The sequence below is a fragment of the Centroberyx affinis genome, unplaced genomic scaffold (assembly GCF_046629955.1).
Source record: "Centroberyx affinis isolate AG114_WGS23_722 - 3 ecotype Tasmania unplaced genomic scaffold, CSIRO-AGI_Caff_v1 ptg000839l_1, whole genome shotgun sequence".
NCBI classification, from domain to species: Eukaryota; Metazoa; Chordata; class Actinopteri; order Beryciformes; family Berycidae; genus Centroberyx; species Centroberyx affinis.
In genome coordinates this window covers 100765-120739 of record NW_027279435.1, presented here as the reverse complement: position 1 = coordinate 120739, position 19975 = coordinate 100765, and the positions used below count along the sequence as shown (strand labels likewise).

The 19975-nt window shown below is 44.1% G+C and overlaps 3 protein-coding genes across 3 annotated transcripts; 1 reads left to right on the top strand and 2 right to left on the bottom strand.

Moving 5' to 3' along the window:
- Positions 1 to 729: 729 nt before the first annotated feature.
- Positions 730 to 6944, bottom strand: dhrs13b.2 (dehydrogenase/reductase (SDR family) member 13b.2). The gene is made up of 8 exons (XM_071520942.1): positions 6818 to 6944; positions 6504 to 6680; positions 5990 to 6265; positions 4834 to 5163; positions 3363 to 3710; positions 1977 to 2069; positions 1487 to 1506; positions 730 to 1385 (listed from the first exon to the last, which is right to left on the bottom strand). The coding sequence occupies exons 1-8, from the start codon at positions 6861 to 6863 to the stop codon at positions 1371 to 1373; spliced, it is 1305 nt and encodes a 434-aa protein (XP_071377043.1). The 5' UTR covers positions 6864 to 6944; the 3' UTR covers positions 730 to 1370.
- Positions 6945 to 7516: 572 nt separating this feature from the next.
- Positions 7517 to 15070, top strand: gemin4 (gem (nuclear organelle) associated protein 4). Its single transcript, XM_071520939.1, has 6 exons — positions 7517 to 7764; positions 8546 to 10570; positions 10926 to 11082; positions 11791 to 12061; positions 12934 to 13731; positions 14381 to 15070. Exons 1-6 carry the CDS (start codon positions 7752 to 7754, stop codon positions 14600 to 14602), a joined length of 3486 nt encoding a protein of 1161 aa, XP_071377040.1. The 5' UTR covers positions 7517 to 7751; the 3' UTR covers positions 14603 to 15070.
- A 195-nt stretch (positions 15071 to 15265) lies between these two features.
- Positions 15266 to 17934, bottom strand: LOC139645265 (TLC domain-containing protein 3A-like). The gene is made up of 5 exons (XM_071520941.1): positions 17662 to 17934; positions 16998 to 17081; positions 16294 to 16513; positions 16069 to 16164; positions 15266 to 15906 (listed from the first exon to the last, which is right to left on the bottom strand). Exons 1-5 carry the CDS (start codon positions 17781 to 17783, stop codon positions 15610 to 15612), a joined length of 819 nt encoding a protein of 272 aa, XP_071377042.1. The 5' UTR covers positions 17784 to 17934; the 3' UTR covers positions 15266 to 15609.
- Positions 17935 to 19975: the final 2041 nt, after the last annotated feature.

Genomic DNA, 19975 nt, shown 5'->3' with positions numbered 1-19975 from the left:
TCTGTTTTGTTGTGAGTCGTATCATTAAAGAACATCAAGTCAAGTCTTTCGCTTTGATTGATTCCTTATTCTTCTGCGCTCACTCTCCTCACTCCCAGAGGGATTCAGTCCTGTTCACCTCTTTGTTTGTTTTCTTTGAACATGTGTGATCAAACCTGGGCCACACACACACACCCTCTCAGCAGCAGCACACAGATACCCCTAGGGTGCAGGGAACTGGCAACACACACACACACACACACACATCTGGCATTGGTCTACGTAAAGCTCTGTTTATCCCTATAAATGGACTCAGACCTGACTGACCGGCTTAGCTGTCCTCTCTATGGACTCCATGTTAAAGTTCCTCTTCATTAGTCCGCTTCAAAGCTGACGGCTGACATCTACAACCATCGTGGGGTTCAGTGTGTTTTACAACCCGGCTTTGATATTTCTCTATGTCCGTGCTTCTAATGCGAGAGAGAGGAAGAGAGAGAGAGGAAGAGAGAAAGGAGTGTAGTAGGAAAGCAGAGACTCTCTAGGGCTCGTCTGGATGTTTTACAAGAGGCTTTGATTTTTCTTGTGTGTATGGATGAGAGGAAAGATAACTGGAATGTTTTCTATCATGGTGTGTCCCATTCCTCCCCAGCTGAAATGGAAATGATACAATGCAGGATAGAAAGATTCTTCCAAGAACCAGACAGATATTTATTTAAATACCTTTAATATTCACTCATGAAAAAAGGCATTTACGTCTCAAAATGTAATCAAATGTCTTTTCCAATGAGTCAACAATGTAATAAAACCTGTTCATGCAATAAATAAATAAAATGCAGTATAATAATAATAATAATAATAATAATCAATAAGTAAGTGATATTGTAATATTTTCTTCTTTATGTTGACAGGTTTTTTACATTTTCGACTCATTTAGAGGGAGACCGCATTACATTTTGGCCAATTATTATAGTATAAGGAACATTCATCTGAAGATTATCCAACATTTAACAAGATTTAATACATTTTAGACCCATTTACAGGTATATTTTATTTCATGTTGAACATCAGGTAGTCATTATCAGCTGCGACAAGGCAGCACAGTTTAATCAACTGATGATGGCGTCAATGTTTAGTGCAAAAATCCTAGTCTTCAGTATTATATCACTCTCTTGCTCCATTACCATCATGAGAATTTTCAGCATCAGATCAAAAATCAAAATCAAGCAATAGTCAAATAATACATCCAGTTTGACAGAAACCCCAAATTCACCTAAAAAAAAAAATCAACCATTTGGAGAAAATTTTAAAATGAAGATGAGTGAGGGAGGGGAGAAGAAGGCAGTCTGGCTCCGATGGTCTTTGATTTGTTCTGCTCGGTCTGTCAAGGCCACTCAGTAGGGCTTCCTCTGCTCAGGACACACACACACACACACACAATTTGGTTTACACTGATCGGCACTGTTTAAATGCAAACACAGGGAACAACAAAGTTTTCATGTCATCTTACCTTCATCGATTCTTGTCGTGCTGCGGAGGAAATAAATCACAATTACTCTCTAACGTCTCATCACTTCATGTGTCAAACTACTGTTTTAACACAGAGGCTCTCAAACATTTTCACATCACAGACACCCAGATACACACACATTAGGACCACAGACACCCATTTGATCATATTATGTCCCAGGGACCCATATGGGAAGTTTTATTGCTGTTGATTTTGTATTGAATTGTATAACTGTCTACACTGTATGTGGAGAGATAAAAACAGTGAGAGTAAACCCATGCAACAGTCAGTCTTATATATTCTCTAACTGGAATTATTTATAGTGAATTAAATTCTAGTGAAATTAAACTATTCCTCATTTTGCTGCAGACCCTCAGGGCCCCCCTCAAGGATCCCTGGGTGTGCCCGGACCTCACTTTGAGAACCACTGGTTCAACATGTTCACACAGTAATTCCATGTACTTCTTTGTATGTGGACCTGGACACTCACCTGAGTGCAGGTAGCGCAGCATCATAAACAAGGCGACCAGCAGCAAGACCACAGTGAAGATGACGGTGATGTTGAACATCCAGCTGCTTGGCTCTGATCACACAGACAGACAGACAGGGTGTTAGTTGTCAGCTATGTACCTGTACTGCCACCCTGTGGTAGCAAAAGGGACTGCAGGTCAATTTGGTTTCATTTTATGCCGTCCTTAATTCAGTGGTATGAGACAAAACTATATTCAGTTCTTAACTACTACACAAAGGTAGATAAGAACTTTTATGATAAGGTTATCAGCTAGTAATGCACATAATCTGCACGTTTGTACATTTGTTATGTGCATCTTGAAGGTTTGGTGCAAAATGGGTAACAAAAGTAACATTTTGGAGGAAAATGAATATTATATATGATTGGAAAGCTCTTGTTCAGCTCTATCTGATGGTCAAAAAACACAACATTTGTAATCAAAAACAACTTAAAAGAACACTTTCCCATTTTTTAACCTTATCTCCATATATTGGTCCATGCTATGAGACGGCACCATGTCTGTCTACTCGCTCTGTGAGACGGGTTGTGGGAAGTCCCAAAAGTTCCAACTCGTAGAAACTACAACCGCTCTCTTCCTGGTTTCTCGTCTCCGCCAGAGAGCAGTTGTACTTAACGAGATTAAGTTTAGTGAAAATAGGGCGCAAAATGCATTACAATGATTTGAACTTACGCCCTCTTTGAACCGTGATGCATTATGGGTATGGCTACATGACAATGTTGGGACAAAGCGTCTGAGGGGAAAGCTGCTAAAATGTCACACAAAAGGAGCTATATGATCTGTGAATTGAATTGATATTTGATAAGGTGAATAGATTAGTTACAAACCTGGACCTGTAAATATCTTTTGATAATGATAATGTAATTACATAAATAAACAAATAAAGAGATACTTACACTACTAATTAGATCTCCTCAAGAGCTTTTACTTGATATATAGATCTCATTTTCACCCAAAATGCCAGTTGTGCCCTTCTGGCTCCTTGATATGTGCACACTTCCATATAGCTCATAATGTATTTATATGCTGTAAATTTACAGATTTGTTTTCTTCATATTGTCCTGTTCCTCTGATATTTATTGCATATATCTTGATTTTCTTTTTTGGTCATTTTTGATGTATTTAATAGAGCATATATTTCATATTTTGGTTTATTTTCATACTGTAAATTTTTTTTTTTGTACCTTTCAGTCATACATTTCTACTAAATTGTTGGTTTGCGTTATGTATAAATGCCCCTCATTTGCTCTATTCTAATGTATATTCTATTTTTCTGGTGCCGTATCCTATTTGCTGAATAAAGCTTCATCTCATCTCGTGTGAAGGCGGCCTCCTCCTCCTCTCACCGTGCACGGTCAGGCTGAAGCTCTTGCGGACGGGCATGCGGAGGGAGCGGTGGGAGACGACGCAGGTGAACTGGCTCCCCGAGTCGGCGAGCGAGGCCGTGAGGTAGAAGAAGGCCGAGAGGGAGAAGGTGCCCTCCTGGCTGTGCTTGTGGCTGGACAGCAGGAGATTCTGGAGCTTCTTGGGAATGGGAGCGCCCACCCGCATGCCCGACACCCGCGGGTCCTCCTGGAACCAAGCTATGTCCACGTCCAGCGGGTAGTAGCCCTCCGCCTCGCACACCACCTTCTGCTCCCCGCCCTCCGGCAGCGAGAGGGCGGGGCCGACGTTCAGGGAGACGCGGGGAGGCTCTGAGGACAGGAGGGGGTGGGGGGGGGAAGCATTTCTCAATACACGGGATATGATGTTAATATCCCTTGTGCCATAATCCAAGGTGAGCATTCACGCTGGATTGGGCCCACAAGACCTCGAGAAGGCTCAGCAGTCTACAGCCATCTTGAGGATGAAATAACAAAACTAGGATGGCTGTGCATGTGACTAGGGTTAAATCAATCAATATATTATTTATTGTATGGAGGCCAATACTGGTTCTGATAGCTGCCAATAGCTGATGTTTTGTGACAATATTCAATATCATTATATTTGATTATTTTCACGTCAGCATTCAGTATTTAGAGTTTTATTCTTTTCAGGGTTGAAAAGTACGGAAGCGTAATGCATTCACTTGAGAAAAAAAAAAAGCCCTGTTTTTATGAATAAACGAGATAATTATCTCAGAATTCTGAGAAAAGTTTTAATGGGAAAAAAAAAGTCTGCTCTGTTTTTTTGAATTAACAAGATACCTCAAAATCCTGCAGAAGCTCTCACCTGCATGGAGTAGCACTACGGTTGCAATACCATCTATATTACTTAAAGACACGAGTATCTCCCAATGTTTCAAACCAAAAGCAAAATAAACCTGGATTAAACTAAACAGGCGGGACATGTTTGCTTCCATGAAATCGAGCTCTCAAGTAGGAATGAGAGCTTCTCTTGGGATTTTGAGATATCTCGTTAATTCAGAAAAACAGAGCAGAATTTTTTTTCACAAGTGACTGCATTACGCTTCTGTAGAAAAGCCTCTGGATTTAGACCATGAGACACTAAAACTCTCCACTGAAACCCAGACTACTACAACTACTGCTAGTACTCCACTATTACTACTACTACTACTACTGCTACCACTGCTACAACTAGTACTACCACTACTACTAATAATAATAATAGTAAGCCAAAATCTCACTATATCACTATATATGTGTGTGTATTAACTTTTCTTTTATATGCACTTTTTATCTTAGTATTTCTGTCTTTATTATGTGCAGTGTGTTGAGACCCTGTTGGTGATGACGCACTTTAAATAAATGTGACTTGTGACATTGACTTCCTACCCTTGGCCGTAACCCCCCCGACCTCCCCGTGATCCCCTCTCACCTTGGATATTCAGGCTTATGTCCAGGCTGCCGAACAGCGGAGGCACCGACACGGAACAGACGTACGTCCCCTCGTTGGTGATCTTGACGGGGGGGAGGGCGAAGGAGGCGTCCCCCCCCGCCAGGCCCTTCGGGACGACCCCGCTCCCCTGCGTCTGCCCCGACCGGCCGCTGTAGCTGAACAGCTTGGTCCTCTCCCCGCGCTGCTGCCGGTACCACTCCACGTTGACGTTCGGCCCCCTGTGGTCGATGGCGAACTGGCAGTGGAGCTTTTGCTGGGACTGTAGGGTCGCTCGCACCGACGGAGAGATGGTTTGGAGGACCATGGTGGCTAGAAAAGCAGATGTGACGACACAGATACATTTTAGACTAGGGTTAGACCAATATATCGGTTTGCCAATACGTGGGGTCGATATTGGCCTTTTATTAAAAATCTATCTAAGATATCGTCCAGTCAGTGTTGTCCACCTCTGATATGATGGATATGATGCAGTTTGACTCATTACACTACCTGATTTGATTCTTAATGAGACATTTTGATCAGATTCCCACACATATGCTTGATTATGTATTATTAGGGCTGGGCGATAATTCAATATTATCGTTTATGGTCTTTCAGTAGAATCATATCGTGATGATATGAAGATATTTTAATATCGTGACACACATTTCTGCTGTCTAAAGTGATGATGACAAGCAATTTTTACTTAAAAACTCAAATAAAATGAGGTATGGTAAGAATATTATTTGAATATTTCTGTTTTGTTTGACATCACACCTAACATTACCATTTGGTTCAATGAGATGAACATTAATTTGATTATTTAACATGATTTTGCATACATGAACCATATTGTGATATATAATGATACTGAGAAAAATCCTTATGATTATCATGATATTGATTTCAACCATATCGCCCAGCCCCATGTATTATTATTTCCAGGTTTCAGTGGAGAGTTCTAGTGTCCCATGATGATCTAAATGCGGTTTCAGAGGTTTTTCCACCCTGACAAGAATAACATTCTGAGGGAAACATTTAAAACTTGGATTTTTTTTTTTTTTACATAAAAATGATCAAACTTAAAGCTACTGAATATTGGCACAAAATCGGCAGCTTCAACCCAAAAAACACTTCTCAGTCTGATCGGTGTTACCTGCGGTGGCGACGACGTCTCTGTCCCCGATGGCGGGCCGGCTGAGATAGTCCTCCTGCACCGGGGGCGGGTGGGCCGGGGTGTGCCTGAGGAAGCCGGTGACGGTGAACAGGCCCTGGGTGTGTTTGAGGGTGCAGGTGAACCAGCGGTCGTAGTCCTGGGCCCCGTGGCCCGGCCAGCGCACCTGGATGCCCCTCGTGCTGTACCAGCGCAGCTCACACTCCAGCTGGTCTGCCTCCACCCCCTCCACATACCCCCGCAGGTCCACCTTAGACCCTGCAGTAGAATAGAATAGAATAGAATAGAATAGAATAGAATAGAATAGAATAGAATAGAATAGGACAAAATGACTGATATGATGAACCTCCCCACAGAGGAATGGATATAGGAGGGTGTGTAAGAAGAGAAATAGTGTGGCAAAATATGTGAGAGAGCAGTAGAATAGAATAGAATAGAATAGAATAGAATAGAATAGAATAAATAGTTCTCAGTATATAGCTCCTACAGGCCATACCCATGACCAGGAAGGTGATGGTGTGGGGGTTAACAGGAGCGTCTCCTCTCTGACCAAACTGCAGCATAGCGTCTCTGTGGATGTACTGGGTCTCGGTGTGGTTGTCCTTGTTCAAAAACACATGCTCATCAAAGAACTGACAGGCCAGCCAGGACATCTGGTGGACACACTGCAGACCTGAGAGAGAGAGAAAGGGAGAAAGTGGGGGGGGTTATGATCAATATCGCAACTACACTTCATTCATGGTTCATACAGTTACAAGCTGCAAAAAATCCATCCAGAAACAAGGTACAAGGAACAAAGGAAACGCCTACCTGCACACAGATACAAGTAAACGAGGATCTTTAAGAGTAAACCCATGATTATTCATCGGTAGAATTCCGTCCCTGCTGCTCGAGTCCCATGCAGAGTAGCTTTCATATGACAGGGACAACTTTCACTTTCATTTTAGAGGAACCCGACCCCAACTGGCAAGGAAGAAAACTTGCTTTGCCTACAGCCCGTACCACGTGTACTAAGTTGCGTTCAAGTGCTGCTGGGAATGTCCGCCATCTGAAAATCAAACCCGGAAAACAAGTAACAAAAATAGAAACAAACACAGACGTCCTGCAGCTTAACATGCTAAGTTAACGATTTACCTTTACAAAAATATGAATTATGTTGGTTAGTCTGGTTAACAACAAAAAACTTTTTTCTTTCATTGAAATGTTTCTTATGATCTATTGATGCAAAAGTTGTGTCCTATTATATTTCTAAATTGAGATATGGTTGCTCATATATTGCAGACTATACGATAAAAATGTACACATCAAATCAGCAAAGCTAAAGCAATTATACAATGCCTTATTGCAACTGCAAGACCAGTTAGAATTCATCACGTATTATTTCCTACGCCAGTGACCGTGCAGTACCCGCTTTGTCCTGATGGGGCGCTGTAGATGTCTCTGAACACTTTTGAGAGCAGCTTGTCCCTCTTGTCCTTTGACACGTTGATGCGGAAAAGAGGAAGCGCTCCAAACAAACGAAATTAATGACATGCCGGTGAAAACTTGCATGTGAAATATATGTGAAAGCGTGAAGGACTTTATCTACCGGACAGGTGTTATTGCATTGTATTGGATAGTACAAGTGGTTTAGTGGAGTTAATAGACTCTTCTGAGCCAACCGATAAAGTGTAGCGTGGCTTTTGTGGACAGTATGGGAATTTGAAAACTTAACCTGCATTTACATTCATCAGCCCTTACATCCATGATGAACAAAGGTAACATTAACTTTACGTGCTTTTATTTATTGTATAGAGGTAACATCACGCTGAACACCATTCCATAATCTGCCAATTTAATGCTGCCTTCTTTAGCGGTAATAGTACGTACCCTATGAAATATTGCTCATGACTTTTTGAATGAAGAGGAGCCACTCTTTAATTCGGCATACATGTAATCCGTCAAACAGCAACTTATTTCAATAAAATTTCAAGTTTAAGAATTGGTTCACACAGCTTCCTTTTATGATATTTTATGTGTAGATGCTATGTTACATTCATTCCCTCAAAACTGTAGGAGTTGTTAAACTCTCAGAATTGGATGACAGTAGTTGGAATTGCATTCCTAGCTGTTACTCCTGTGAATGAACTAGGGCTGCAACTAACGCTTATTTTCATTGTCGATTATTTTCTCGATTAATCGATTAGTTGTTTGGTCTATAAAATGTCAGAAAATGGTGAAAAACGTTGATAAGTGTTTCCCAAAGCCCAAGATGACGTCCTCAAATGTCTTGTTTTGTCCACAACCCAAAGATATTCAGTTTACTGTCATAGAGGAGTAAAAAAAACAGAAAATATTCACATTTAAGAAGCTGGAATCAGAGAATTTTGACTTATTTTTCTTAAAAAATTACTCAAACCGATTAATCGATTATCAAAATAGTTGGCAATTAATTTAATAGTTGACAACTAATCGATTAATCGTTGCAGCTCTAGAATGAACAAGATGTTGTGCCCTCCTACTTTCCTTCTTTTGATGTCTGTTCTCCTGTGCTGTCAGATTTGGCAGTTCTCCAGGGTGGCTTCCTTCTAGCTAACAAGCTGTGCCTCCCCGCATCCCTCTCCACCCTTCAGAAGGGTGACTGGACCAGGGTGGGGCACCCAATCTTAGAGGCGGTCGAAGAACTCTGCAGACAGGAGGAGCTCAGCGGTCGTCCCGACACAAAGGCCGCCCACTGGAGAAAGAAATTAGTTTGTGTGCTGTGGAGCAAGCTGCTGTGCCAGGAGGCCGGAGAGGGCAGGGAGACGGGCTGGAAGGAGAACCCTTTCTTCCCCATCCAGAACAGCCTTCCCGAGGTCAACCATGTTGTCCTGCTGGAGCTGGTGAAGTCAATGGCGGCTGCCGAGATCTTTGGCCGACTCCTCCTCTGTCTTCTCCAAGCTCAGATCTGCACTGAGCTGGGCAGGCTGGCCCAACACGTCAGCTGCAGTCCCACTTCAGAGGATGATGTCCGACTCTTTCTGGTGGTGTGGTGGGAACTTTGGAAAGGCGGAGCCGAGCGGACGGCAGGAGGAGAGGATAGCCTGGAGAAGATGTTCGCCGACCAGTTCGCTCGCCTCTCCTCCCAGTCTGCCGGTCTGTTCCCAAAGGCTGCGAAGAGGTTCAAGCTAGACACATCAGATCATCCGTCGTCGCCATCCGTGTCCTCATCGACCACTGATGTCCTACATGTTCTCCTTCATGCGCTGAGAGACATAAGAGATCATATATCCACAACAGACCTCTGCCTCCAAGCCCTCTCCGTTGCCCTTGACGCCCTCTACACCTCCTTCCTAATAGACCGAGCGGTCGTACTTCCTACCGAACAGAAGATGCACATCCTGTCTAAGGTTGTGAGCATCAGAGAGAGAAACGATGAGAAACTGAGTCCCAAACTTCTTCAGGAGGCCCAGAGAGACCTGCGTGCGTCTCACAGCCCATCTCCGTTTCAGCCCAGCAGCATGACGCTCACCCAAGCCTTGAAGATTGTAACAGAACTCGCACAGTTTTGGCAAAATAGCGGGCTGCTGAAGAACTGTGACGGCACCAATCCTAGTTACTCAGCGTTTAAACTAGAGCAAAGTGTCCAGAGAGTCCTCAAAGCTCTAGAGGGAGCGGACGTGCCTGAGACTGTGAGTGAAATGGATGATCAGCAGACTCTGAGCGACATGAAGAATATACTCAGAGGAGTGCTGGAGTCACTGGCTTTCCCTGCCTTCGAGAGCAGCCCGGAGGTGAATGCTAGGGTCACCACGGCCATCATTAACCATCGCCTGGAGGACTACCAGGACTTCGCTGTGTTATTTGCCACCGAGAAGAGCTGGGCGGCCAGTGACCAGCATTTGCTGGACTGCCTAGAAAGGAACCAAGCGGCCTTCCAGCAGCACGAAACGCTGATCAAACTAGCCTCCACCCTCATGAGTAAATTCCACAGCGACACCGCAGACGTAAGCCAGTGCAGGAAACTCATGAAAGTCATCGTGGACATTTTCTCTGCGCTTTCCTTAGAAGACAAGAACAAAGTGTTGGGCGCCACGCTGAGATCGTCCACTAGGGGGTTCTGCGGCCGCTCCGTCCCCTCCGCCATGACGGACGGATTTGGACAGGAGCTCAACATGGCTTTCAACTGCATCATCCAAGGAGGCCGCGGAGCCTCGGCGGCGGCGCTGCAGGGCAACCTGAGCACGGCCGTCTCCTTGGTGGCGAGGGTGGCGTTTCAGAACCCCGAGGCCACTTTAAGGTGCTGCTGCCATTCGGCTGTTTTCAACAAGGGGGCTTTCTCTCTCATGGCTAAGATCCTGCAGCAGCTACCTGGACTCAGAGGGAGGGGGGGGAAAGAGGCGGAGGAAAAGAGTCTACTCTGCAGTTGCCTACAGGAGACGATCAGGAGCAAATCGTTGTCGGCCAATGAAAAAGAGCAGCTCCTCAGGTTCCTGGGTCTACTGATGAGGCCGGAAATGGAGGTCGAGGGAGAAGAAAGGCAAAGCTTTCTGTCACCCCAGGAGGTCGTGGGCGCCTTCGTCCTGCCTAACCTCTCCACTATGGGTGAGCATACCGTCTTGTTCCTGCTTTAAAACTGCATCGGTTTCTGCACAAAGTATGATTTTGTAAACCGCTAGTTTATAATCTGTCTTTCCAGGCTTAAATGTTCATTTAGGATGCTTCTCCTGTCTAAAAAGCACATTTAGGCCTCCGATATGATGGAGATGCCTCCTTGACCACAGCTAGTGAATTTTGAAGATGTTAAAGATATAGAATATCTGCACAAAACATTGGCTTTCAGCTTCAGCCCAGAAATATCAGGATTGGTATCGGCCTTCAAAAACCCATATTGGTCGAACCCTAATTGAAAATGTTAACCAGTCTGATCCAAATCACTTCTCCTCTCTTTTCCCTCCAGATCATAGTCCCATTGATATAGACCTGAGCCTGCAGCTTCTCCACAGTGCCTTGTGTCTGGATCTCCAGGAACCAGCCTCTTCTCCTCACTGGGTGCTGGGCTGCTCTCCCATCCCGCTGCTCTACATCCTGGCCCAACTCCTCAACCAGGGTTCCAGGTGGGTGTTTTGGACCATCCCACTAACCCTACTGTTTGGGTGGTGACTTTTTATTTTAGCCCTCACAGGCCTTTCAATGTCACCTGCCTACAAACTACACCAAATATGAGTTTTGTACTGCTTTAATCCAGTCACTTACCGTTATTCCATTCTTTTACTTCTGCATTGTTAAATTCACCTTTTCAGGATTTCCCATATATTGATTAGATTTTACTCAGGTAGATTAACAGTTGCCCAAGTAAATTTTTGTTTTAGATTTATTTCAGGTGCTGTGATGAACTAACTTGTTCAAACCTGTCGCTTTTCATAGACGTAGTTACAAATAAAGATTTTAAGCACTGAAAGCGAACTATAACAACCATAATTCATTGCCTATGATGCTGCACATGGTATTTGACGGACTTTGATTGAACTTTGGTTGTATGCTGAGGAGTTAACCTATTTATAAATATCTGTATGTTATATTTGTTTCATAAAACTAGCAATAATCAGACGGGAGCATAATGGCCAGCTAATGTCACAATAGTAAGTTAGCCAATGCTGGCCTCATTAATAGAGTAAGAGACTTTGCCTGAAGTAAGATAAGATACTGAGGTAGCTTAGTAAAATGTCAATAAAAATGCAGCCAAAATATAGCCTACGTGTATTCACATGCACACACTCCCTTAAACAACCTATTTCAAACTACACCCATCTAATCTCTGCTAGGTGTTGGGAGCAGCCACCGGAGGGCGCCGTCCACCACTTGTCCATGGACACCAATGAGCTGTTGGTCTCGGTGCTGACCGCACTGGGGCGGGTGGTGGGGGAAGAGGTGGCGTCCGCCCCCAGCAGCTGGTCCAGAGCCCTGTTCTGGCTCTACAACAAGATGGAGGAGCTGGACTGGACCGTCCGCTTCCACCTGAAGCCCGTCTGGGGGGAGCACTTCAAAAATGAGGTGCCCTCATCTCTGCTGGCTGTGTGCGATCTGCCCGAGCAGGTGGGAATTTGACTTTGGACATGTGTTAATAGCTTTATTGCTTCCTTCAAAGGGCAATGACATTCCAAAAAGAGCCATAATTCTGTCAGGGATAAATTAATATCATCTGACGTGTATAGACCACACAAACCAAGTCTACCTGCAAAAATGCAAACATACTTAGCGTGAACATATGATGCTCATCCAACCGAAGCAAAATAAAATACCACAGCAGAGATCAAACTAATGTTTATCTCTCCCTTGACCCTGCAACATTTCCCTGTCACCCCTCACTGACCTGCTCCCACCTCCATAAACCTATTCTTTAGACGCCCTCTTCAAGTTAATGATTTGTAGGAACTAGAGTCCACGTAATCTACTATGTTGCCAATTACTAACAAAAATTGTGGACTATCCTATATGGGTGTAAATCTTATCTGTCTTATCCTCACTGGTTATTTAATCTTGGAGTGACAAAGAAGTGATCTCTGTCCATCTCAGATTTTGACAAAATTTGGCAAAATGATGCGTCTCACCACTGCGTTCCCCGCATATTCAAAATTACACTGATACACTACTACTAATATTACAAGTACACATCAATATAAGGTGATGTTATTCCCCCCTCTCTTTCTCCAATCTGTCCTGTCTCTCTTCACTGTGACTATCCAATGAAGCAGAAATGCCATAAAAATAATCTTTAAAAAAGAAAACAAGGTGACAGTCTGATTGGCTCAGAGGGGGGCTGCATCATTCGTGGGGGACGACATATCCACTGCTTGTCCACTGCCTTCTTGTTGTGTTTGTCTTGACTTCTGTACCAACTTTTTGTAGTAATAAATCTGTTGTTGTTTTTTTTATCCTCTCTGCCCGCCTCCTCCTGACCTCTGTAGGAGTGGTCAGGTTTGGAGCTGCCCCAGTACGGCCAGGGAACGGGCCTGCTGGCCTGGATGGAGTGCTGTTCTATATCGGACTCCCTCCAGTCCACCATGCTGTCCTGCCTCTCCCTGGACCGGCGCCGGCCCGACCACGTCAACATGTTCAGCAAAGGCCTGCTGGTGGCCCTCACCCAGACCCTGCCCTGGTGCTCCGTGTCCCAGTGGTCCAGGCTGCTGAGAGCGCTGAGAGAGCTGCTGGTCTCGGGTCGGCTCCACGTTCCCTACTCCTTAGAGTACGTGGACTATCTGCCCCTCCTGGATCTGAGGGGTTTCTCCTGCGAGCTCCGACTGTCAGTCCTCCTGCTCCGGGTCCTCCAGCTGCTCTGCGGATCCAGCTGCTCCCACTGGCTGCTGGAGGACGGCTGGGCCCACGTCGGGAGGCTGTACGCCCACGCCGTGAGGGAGATGCTGGACTCGCTGAGAGCCAAGCTGCCTCTCCCTTCGTCCGGCATTTCGACCGTCTCTCCCAAAACGCCAGTGTCCAGAGACTCTGACCTCTCCTCCACCTCACCCAAACCTTCCACAGTGTCCGAGGACCCTCTGAAAGACCCTAAACAAGTGGAAGAAGTCTCTCCTCTGAAATCTGCCACGAGTCCTCAGGGTGTCACCGCCCACTCCAGGTCACCAAAAGGCTCCAGCACCACCGCCGTCCCGTCTGTGGAGCCACAAAAAGACGAGGAGGTCCGGACAGTTCCCAGCAAGGAGGTTCTTTTTGTACTCAGCCAGCTCTTCTGCCATGTTCAACATGTCCAGGTTTGAATTATTAATATACAGTAACTAGGGTTCAACCGATATGGCTTTTTAAAGGCCAAAATATCCATATATATATTATTGTTTGCAGCTGCCAATAGCTGATATTTTGTGTCAATAGTGGGTATTTTTAAGGATGATGATGATGATAATGAAATTTGTGCATAATAATTGGCTTCCCATAGACAACCAGTGTAGAATTGATCAGTTATTACGGATGCACCAATAAGTCAGCCACTGATCATAATCGACCGATAGACATTCTAAAGGAGTTATTGCCAGTGGCCAAGGACTATTCCTACCGGCTGGTCACAAAATTACAAAGTCAGGGTGAAATGCATCAATTCATTCGGTGATCCGTCCAACACACTACTACAAAATTGGTAATTGAATCAGCCCTAAAAAACCTGATTGGTGCATCCATATCAATTATACAAATGTACATCATATCAGAGGGGGACGACACTGACTGGCTAATATCTGGTTTATAGTAATATAATATATATTGGTTTGCCAAACCCTAGTGTTCTAACAGTGGCAATAATGAACATCATTTAAAGAATCTATACAATGGGATAGGCTCTTTTGGTTTTACACATGTTCCTCAGACTGGATTTGAGTCCCAGCGGTTTCCTTTGCCTTGTTCTCCCAGGTGATGATGCCGGGGGGCCAGCGTGAGCCTCTGTTCCTGTCCTGTCTGGAGATCCTCAGCCTCTACGAGGCCATCACGGCCGCCTTCCCGGACAGCAGCACCCAGCTGGAGATCGACAACACCCGGCACTTCTTCTCCACCATCACAGACAACCTGGAGAACCAAGAGATGAAGGCCGTCCTGCAGCAGAAGATCGCTCAGCTCGTGTCGTCAGCGGCTTGACTCGCCTCAGATTCCTCGTCTGTGTAATTCATTGGAGGTTTAAGGTTCCAGGATTCTGCTTTTCTTAGCTTGGGATGTGCGGTCCAGCTCATCTACTGCTTAAAATGTCTGTTGTGTCAGAAAGTGCACTGAGTAGTACATTCTATTAATTATGCCATTAATTGATTTCTTTGACTAAGGGTGCTGTGTTTAAGATAGCACACCCTAGTATGTCATCTTTGTGTCACTTTTTAAAATATGTCAACTGACAGACATGGTGCATAACTGGTCAACGCTTTGTCAAGACGAGAAAATCAGTGTCACTGACATTTTTGTCAGTAGTGTTTTTCATCCTACTTTCTGTCTGTAGATTTTGAGCATGTTTCCTGGTATCCTACCTTAGCAAGGACTCTAAATCAACCAATGTAATATGCTGCAGTCACTGTTCATTTCAAACAGTAAAATATGAATTGATTTCTTCGGAATTTGAGTGAATAAAATGTTATGTTATTTGACAGCAAATTTTGTCATTTTTTGCTTTGGGCAATATACATATGGGGCATACGTATGGACACTTGCCCTGCACCCCCGCAGTATTCAATAATCCAAACATGAACATGATCTTGTTTCAGGAGCATAGAATGACTCTACTATTAAGTAAATTATATAATTTAATTTATTTATTTCATTATTAGGAGAAGTAGCAATTGAGTTTATTCACAAAAATAAAAAATATATATTTCTCAGCAAATAGTATAGCAACAGCAACATGCTGTAAAGAATTGTTTCCGTTTTTTGCTTCATTGTAAAAGCTGACAAACACTCTGACTGATCCCTGAGAGGAAACAGTCACATTGCAATACAAATACTCAACACAATCTACTCAGATAAAAGGCCACACTTTAAAATCCACATGGTTATTCAAACGTGTTGAACATGCTTTGCACCACAAAGCTAAACTGTTGAGACTTCCACAGTTGTAGATCAGGTTGTCTCCAGAAAAGCCATACAGACAGTCCAAAGGCAGTTCATTCTGCCTTTGGCCCGTCCTTACAGCCGCCCCCCTTCCCTCTCTTCTGTCTCAGGTAGAGTCTGTGCGCTTTCCTCAACAGGAGGGTAAACCAGTAGATCTGTGGAGCCAGGACAGCCAGGTTGCCCACGTTGCAGCAGAGAGGCAGATGGAAAGCCACTCTGTGCAGGGGAATCCCATACTGGCGTCCGTACATCCAGTACATGAAGGGGAAGATCAGTATGCGACAAGTGAAGAAACTCACAAGAACAATGACGCCATTGATCCTGTGCAGCCTGCTGTCGTCAAGGCCCAGCTGGGTACCAGGAGCAAGGAGAAACAGAACAAGAAAACAGACCAGATTAAATGCAACCAACAGTTTAAACACTAGAGTAGTTATGTAGCGTTATTCCATGCTGCAAACAACTATCAATACCAATGTAGAGCCGTCATGGCTGCATCTGTGCCGGTGGTTTACCTGGATGAGAATCTTTCCTAAGGAGACGAAGGGAGTGCTGCACTCTGTGATGAACATGCAGCCGATGAAGAAATCACCTAGTCCTCTTCTGAGGAGCTGGGAATCAGGCACACTGTGCAGTCAGTCAGGGTCAAACAGAATGATAGCACAAAAACACACTTTTCACTGTGTGTGTGTGTGAGTGAGAGACAGAGAGAGAGAGAGAGAGAGATTCCTCCTCCTTACCAGAGTGATGGGCATGAAAACGACAAGCAGCACCAGGTGATGGAGGACGAACATCCAGTCTTTGAGGAGGAAGGCCTTCACCGTCCGCAGGGAGTGGTCTGCGTACGCGCCGCCGTGACCTTTGACCCTCTGAGTATGGTAGTGGTTCAGGTACATGGCATAGATGTCGTAAGCCATGTAGGGGGCCCCGAAGAAAATATACTCATTCACCAGCCAGTGACTGTGTATGTGATCGACAGACAGAAAAGCATAGAAGAAGTACATTTATTTATCATATTTGACATAAAAAAATGTGACTATAAAAGCTTTTGTAATAGGTGTTATTCACTGATTCATATCAAGGTCTTAAATAGCTCTTCACAGCAGCATAAAGGGTCTAAGCACCGTTTGAACATGGTACTATAGACACCAAAAAATGATTCTTCTATGGTATAAGCCTTAAGAACCATTTCTGGTGCTATATAGAAACATTTTGTTCAGAGTGTAGGTTACCCTGTAATCTGAGTGCATCTGTACAACATAGCACAGATGCACCGATTACAGGGAACACTGACGGCATTCTTTAAAAAATAGCTTTGTTGCAATCTGTCCTTGATCTTTGCTCATCATTATGCTAAAAAAAACTCACAAAAAGGTGTTATAGGTGCCAAACCTTTCTATATCTGGCTGACACCTGTGTTTCTCTGACTGGGTGCTTCTCCTACCTGTCAGTCATCACATCCTTGCAGGAGGTCACAATAACGACTCCCGCTGTAGCAGCCAAGGACGCGTGGATGGAGGAAACCAGCCTGAAGAAGCAGAGGTTTAGCAAAAAAACATACATGTAACGAAAACCTAGACACTACCTGTCACCAGCCCCCACGTGCCGTTCAATCGTTTAATGAGAATAATACGCCGAACTCTATTAAAAACATGGCAATTTAATGCGACCTTGCTTATTAGCAAACGTAAACACTTCGTAAAAGATTACTCCAGACCTGAACGAATCGTTTTGAGCCACTGGTGACTTCGGCTTACATGTTACCCACCAAGCAGCACATATTTCAGTAAAATTTCAACTTTTAGAATTGGTTGATACTGCTCGCTACCGCACTCGTCTCTGTGTATGATGGTGGGAGTTGATAGTGGAAGTAACAGGCGAACCGGTTTTACAAGGTGATATTTTACTGATAAAGTAGCTGTTTGGTGGATGATATGCATGCCGAATTTACCAGCGTCTCTTCTTTAATTCGAAAAACGTCTTAAGTCGTGTTGTAGGAGGTACGTGTCTGTCGATAAGCAAAGCAACATTAAACTACCACATTTTTTAATGGAGTTCGGCGTAACGTTCTTTCCATACGAAAGATACCGGCGGGTGTCGGGGCTAACCTCTCACTAACAGCAACCACGTCCGCATCACTCCAGTGTGTGAAAGTGGATTTTAGCACTTTCCTGAAGCTGTAGAAAAGCCCCGGGAAAAACACAGCTCCACAAACCAAGGCAGTAAACATGATCTGTAGCCGATCTCTTCCTCCTACTGAAGCCGATATCACGGCCGAATAAAAACAAAAAAATATATATATATAGTCCAAGTAACAAAAGACGGTGGAACTAATTACAATGCAACACTCTGCAACCCACACGTCAACATAGTTATTGAAGTCCAAGTGTTTCTGGACTTCCCTGTTATGAAGAGAGACTGTGTCAAATGTCATTTAAAGGGCTGTCATTGGCTGGAAGGCATGCGCTTTGAACTAATGCGCATTCAATAGCCTTTGCTTCATATTAGAGGTTAAATGAGGGCAGTGAATACAGTGTTTTTGTAAGATAACGAGAACATGGAACATGGATACATCATTTTATTTAGCTGTACAGAAAAATGCACGCCTAGACATTTCTATGGCCCTCTGTAGAAACATTTTCACAAACTACTTTATGTGCCTTAAATTCATTTTTTCTTCATATTGTCATATTATTTTTTCACTTATCCCATACTGCATACCTTTTTACATATATTCATATTGTATTTACATAGGATTTTCCATTCATTTTACTTGCATGCTTCATATGTTCTAACGCTGCTATTTTGCACACCTTCATAATACTAGAGTTTATTTTTTCATACACATTCATCCGTTTGTAATTGCTGGTTGCATTATGTTTAAATACCCTCAATTGCTCTATTGTTATTTGTTGTTATTATTATATTTTTATTGTGCCGTATCCAGTTACTATTTGCCAACTTCCCCACATGGATTGTTAAATATTCATCTTATCTTAATGGAATAATGATCACATTTATTTTCTTGAAATATAGACTTCAGCGTATTCTTTTATTACACAAGAAACATTAATTTTAGTAAATAGTGATGTCTCCACTCATCATTCCTATAGTCGCTCCACCATCTCCAGAAGTCGAGACACTTGATGGTCTGTGTCTGTGGTGTGTTGATACGAATCAAACACATGATGCCGGTAGCCACATCTCTGCATCACCCACTGCAGAGGCTCCCCCTTCTCCTCAACGTGCTTCTGAACCGTCTCTCCTCCCAGCTCCTGGCCGTAGGTGAACAGCACCACAGTGCTTCTCCAAACCCCGGGCCCCAACACGCCGAGGTACTTCTCCACCGCTTTCCTGTCCTTCTCCCTGAAAGAGTCCACCGGCACAGCCAGCAGGAACGTCACTTTACTTCCCGGGGGACAGAAGGAAGGGCTTCGTCCGATCTCCAGCCTGACTTGCTCAGGGTCGGCCAGCGCGAACAGACTCCACCCCGGGGTGTCCACCACCGTGAGAGAGCGCCCTGACCCGTTCCCGTGGCCCGCGGTGCACCTCACCGTCTTTTTGCCGCTCCGAAACTCCCTCCTGTCCAGGATGATGTTGCCCGCCGAGCTCTTCCCCGACTTTCTCCTTCCCAGCAGGATAAGGGTGAGGCCGGGCTTCTGAGCAGCTGGGCCTTGTGGGTAGCCTACAATTACACAAATTTTACACACTTTACAAATCATTTTTCCAGTTGTGGGCTTGTTGATTATGGGCCATTACTAGGAAAATGTAGCAATATCTAACCTATGGTTTTAGAACACTAATAGGCTTGGGCTGATATTCGGTAATATCGAATATTGCGATATTCCGCGACTCACAATATTTTCCACGGTATCAAATATAACAGCATCGCGATATTACATAGGCTTGGATATCGCCCAAGCCTAATCACTCACCCACCACAATCTTAACAAAACAATTCTATATAGCACCAGAAAATGGTTCTTCAGGCTTTTAACATACTAGAGCCCTTTGTGGTGCTTTCCTTTTGGAAAGGTTTTTCCATGGCCCTATATTCAAATGGTTCTACATAGACCCTTTATGGTGTTGTAAACAGCCATTTAAGAATACATACAATGTTCCAAATCAGCAGTAAGAACTTAGAACCTAATTCAGATTTGCCAGTTTTTCTTATTTTAGCAAATCATAAGGTTCTTTGCTTCATTCCAGTTTTGTATAAAACCACTACTAGAACCAAAGAACCCTTGAAGAACCCTCCTTTTTCTCGGTGTACACTACAGTGTTGTATTCAGTCTACTTTGTAGCCTTGACACAATGTTAACACAGCAACAGTCATGGAATGAATGCCCTACCACATAAACACACACAGCCTAAAAACAAACTTCTGCACCTCATCTCACACACACACACACACACACACAC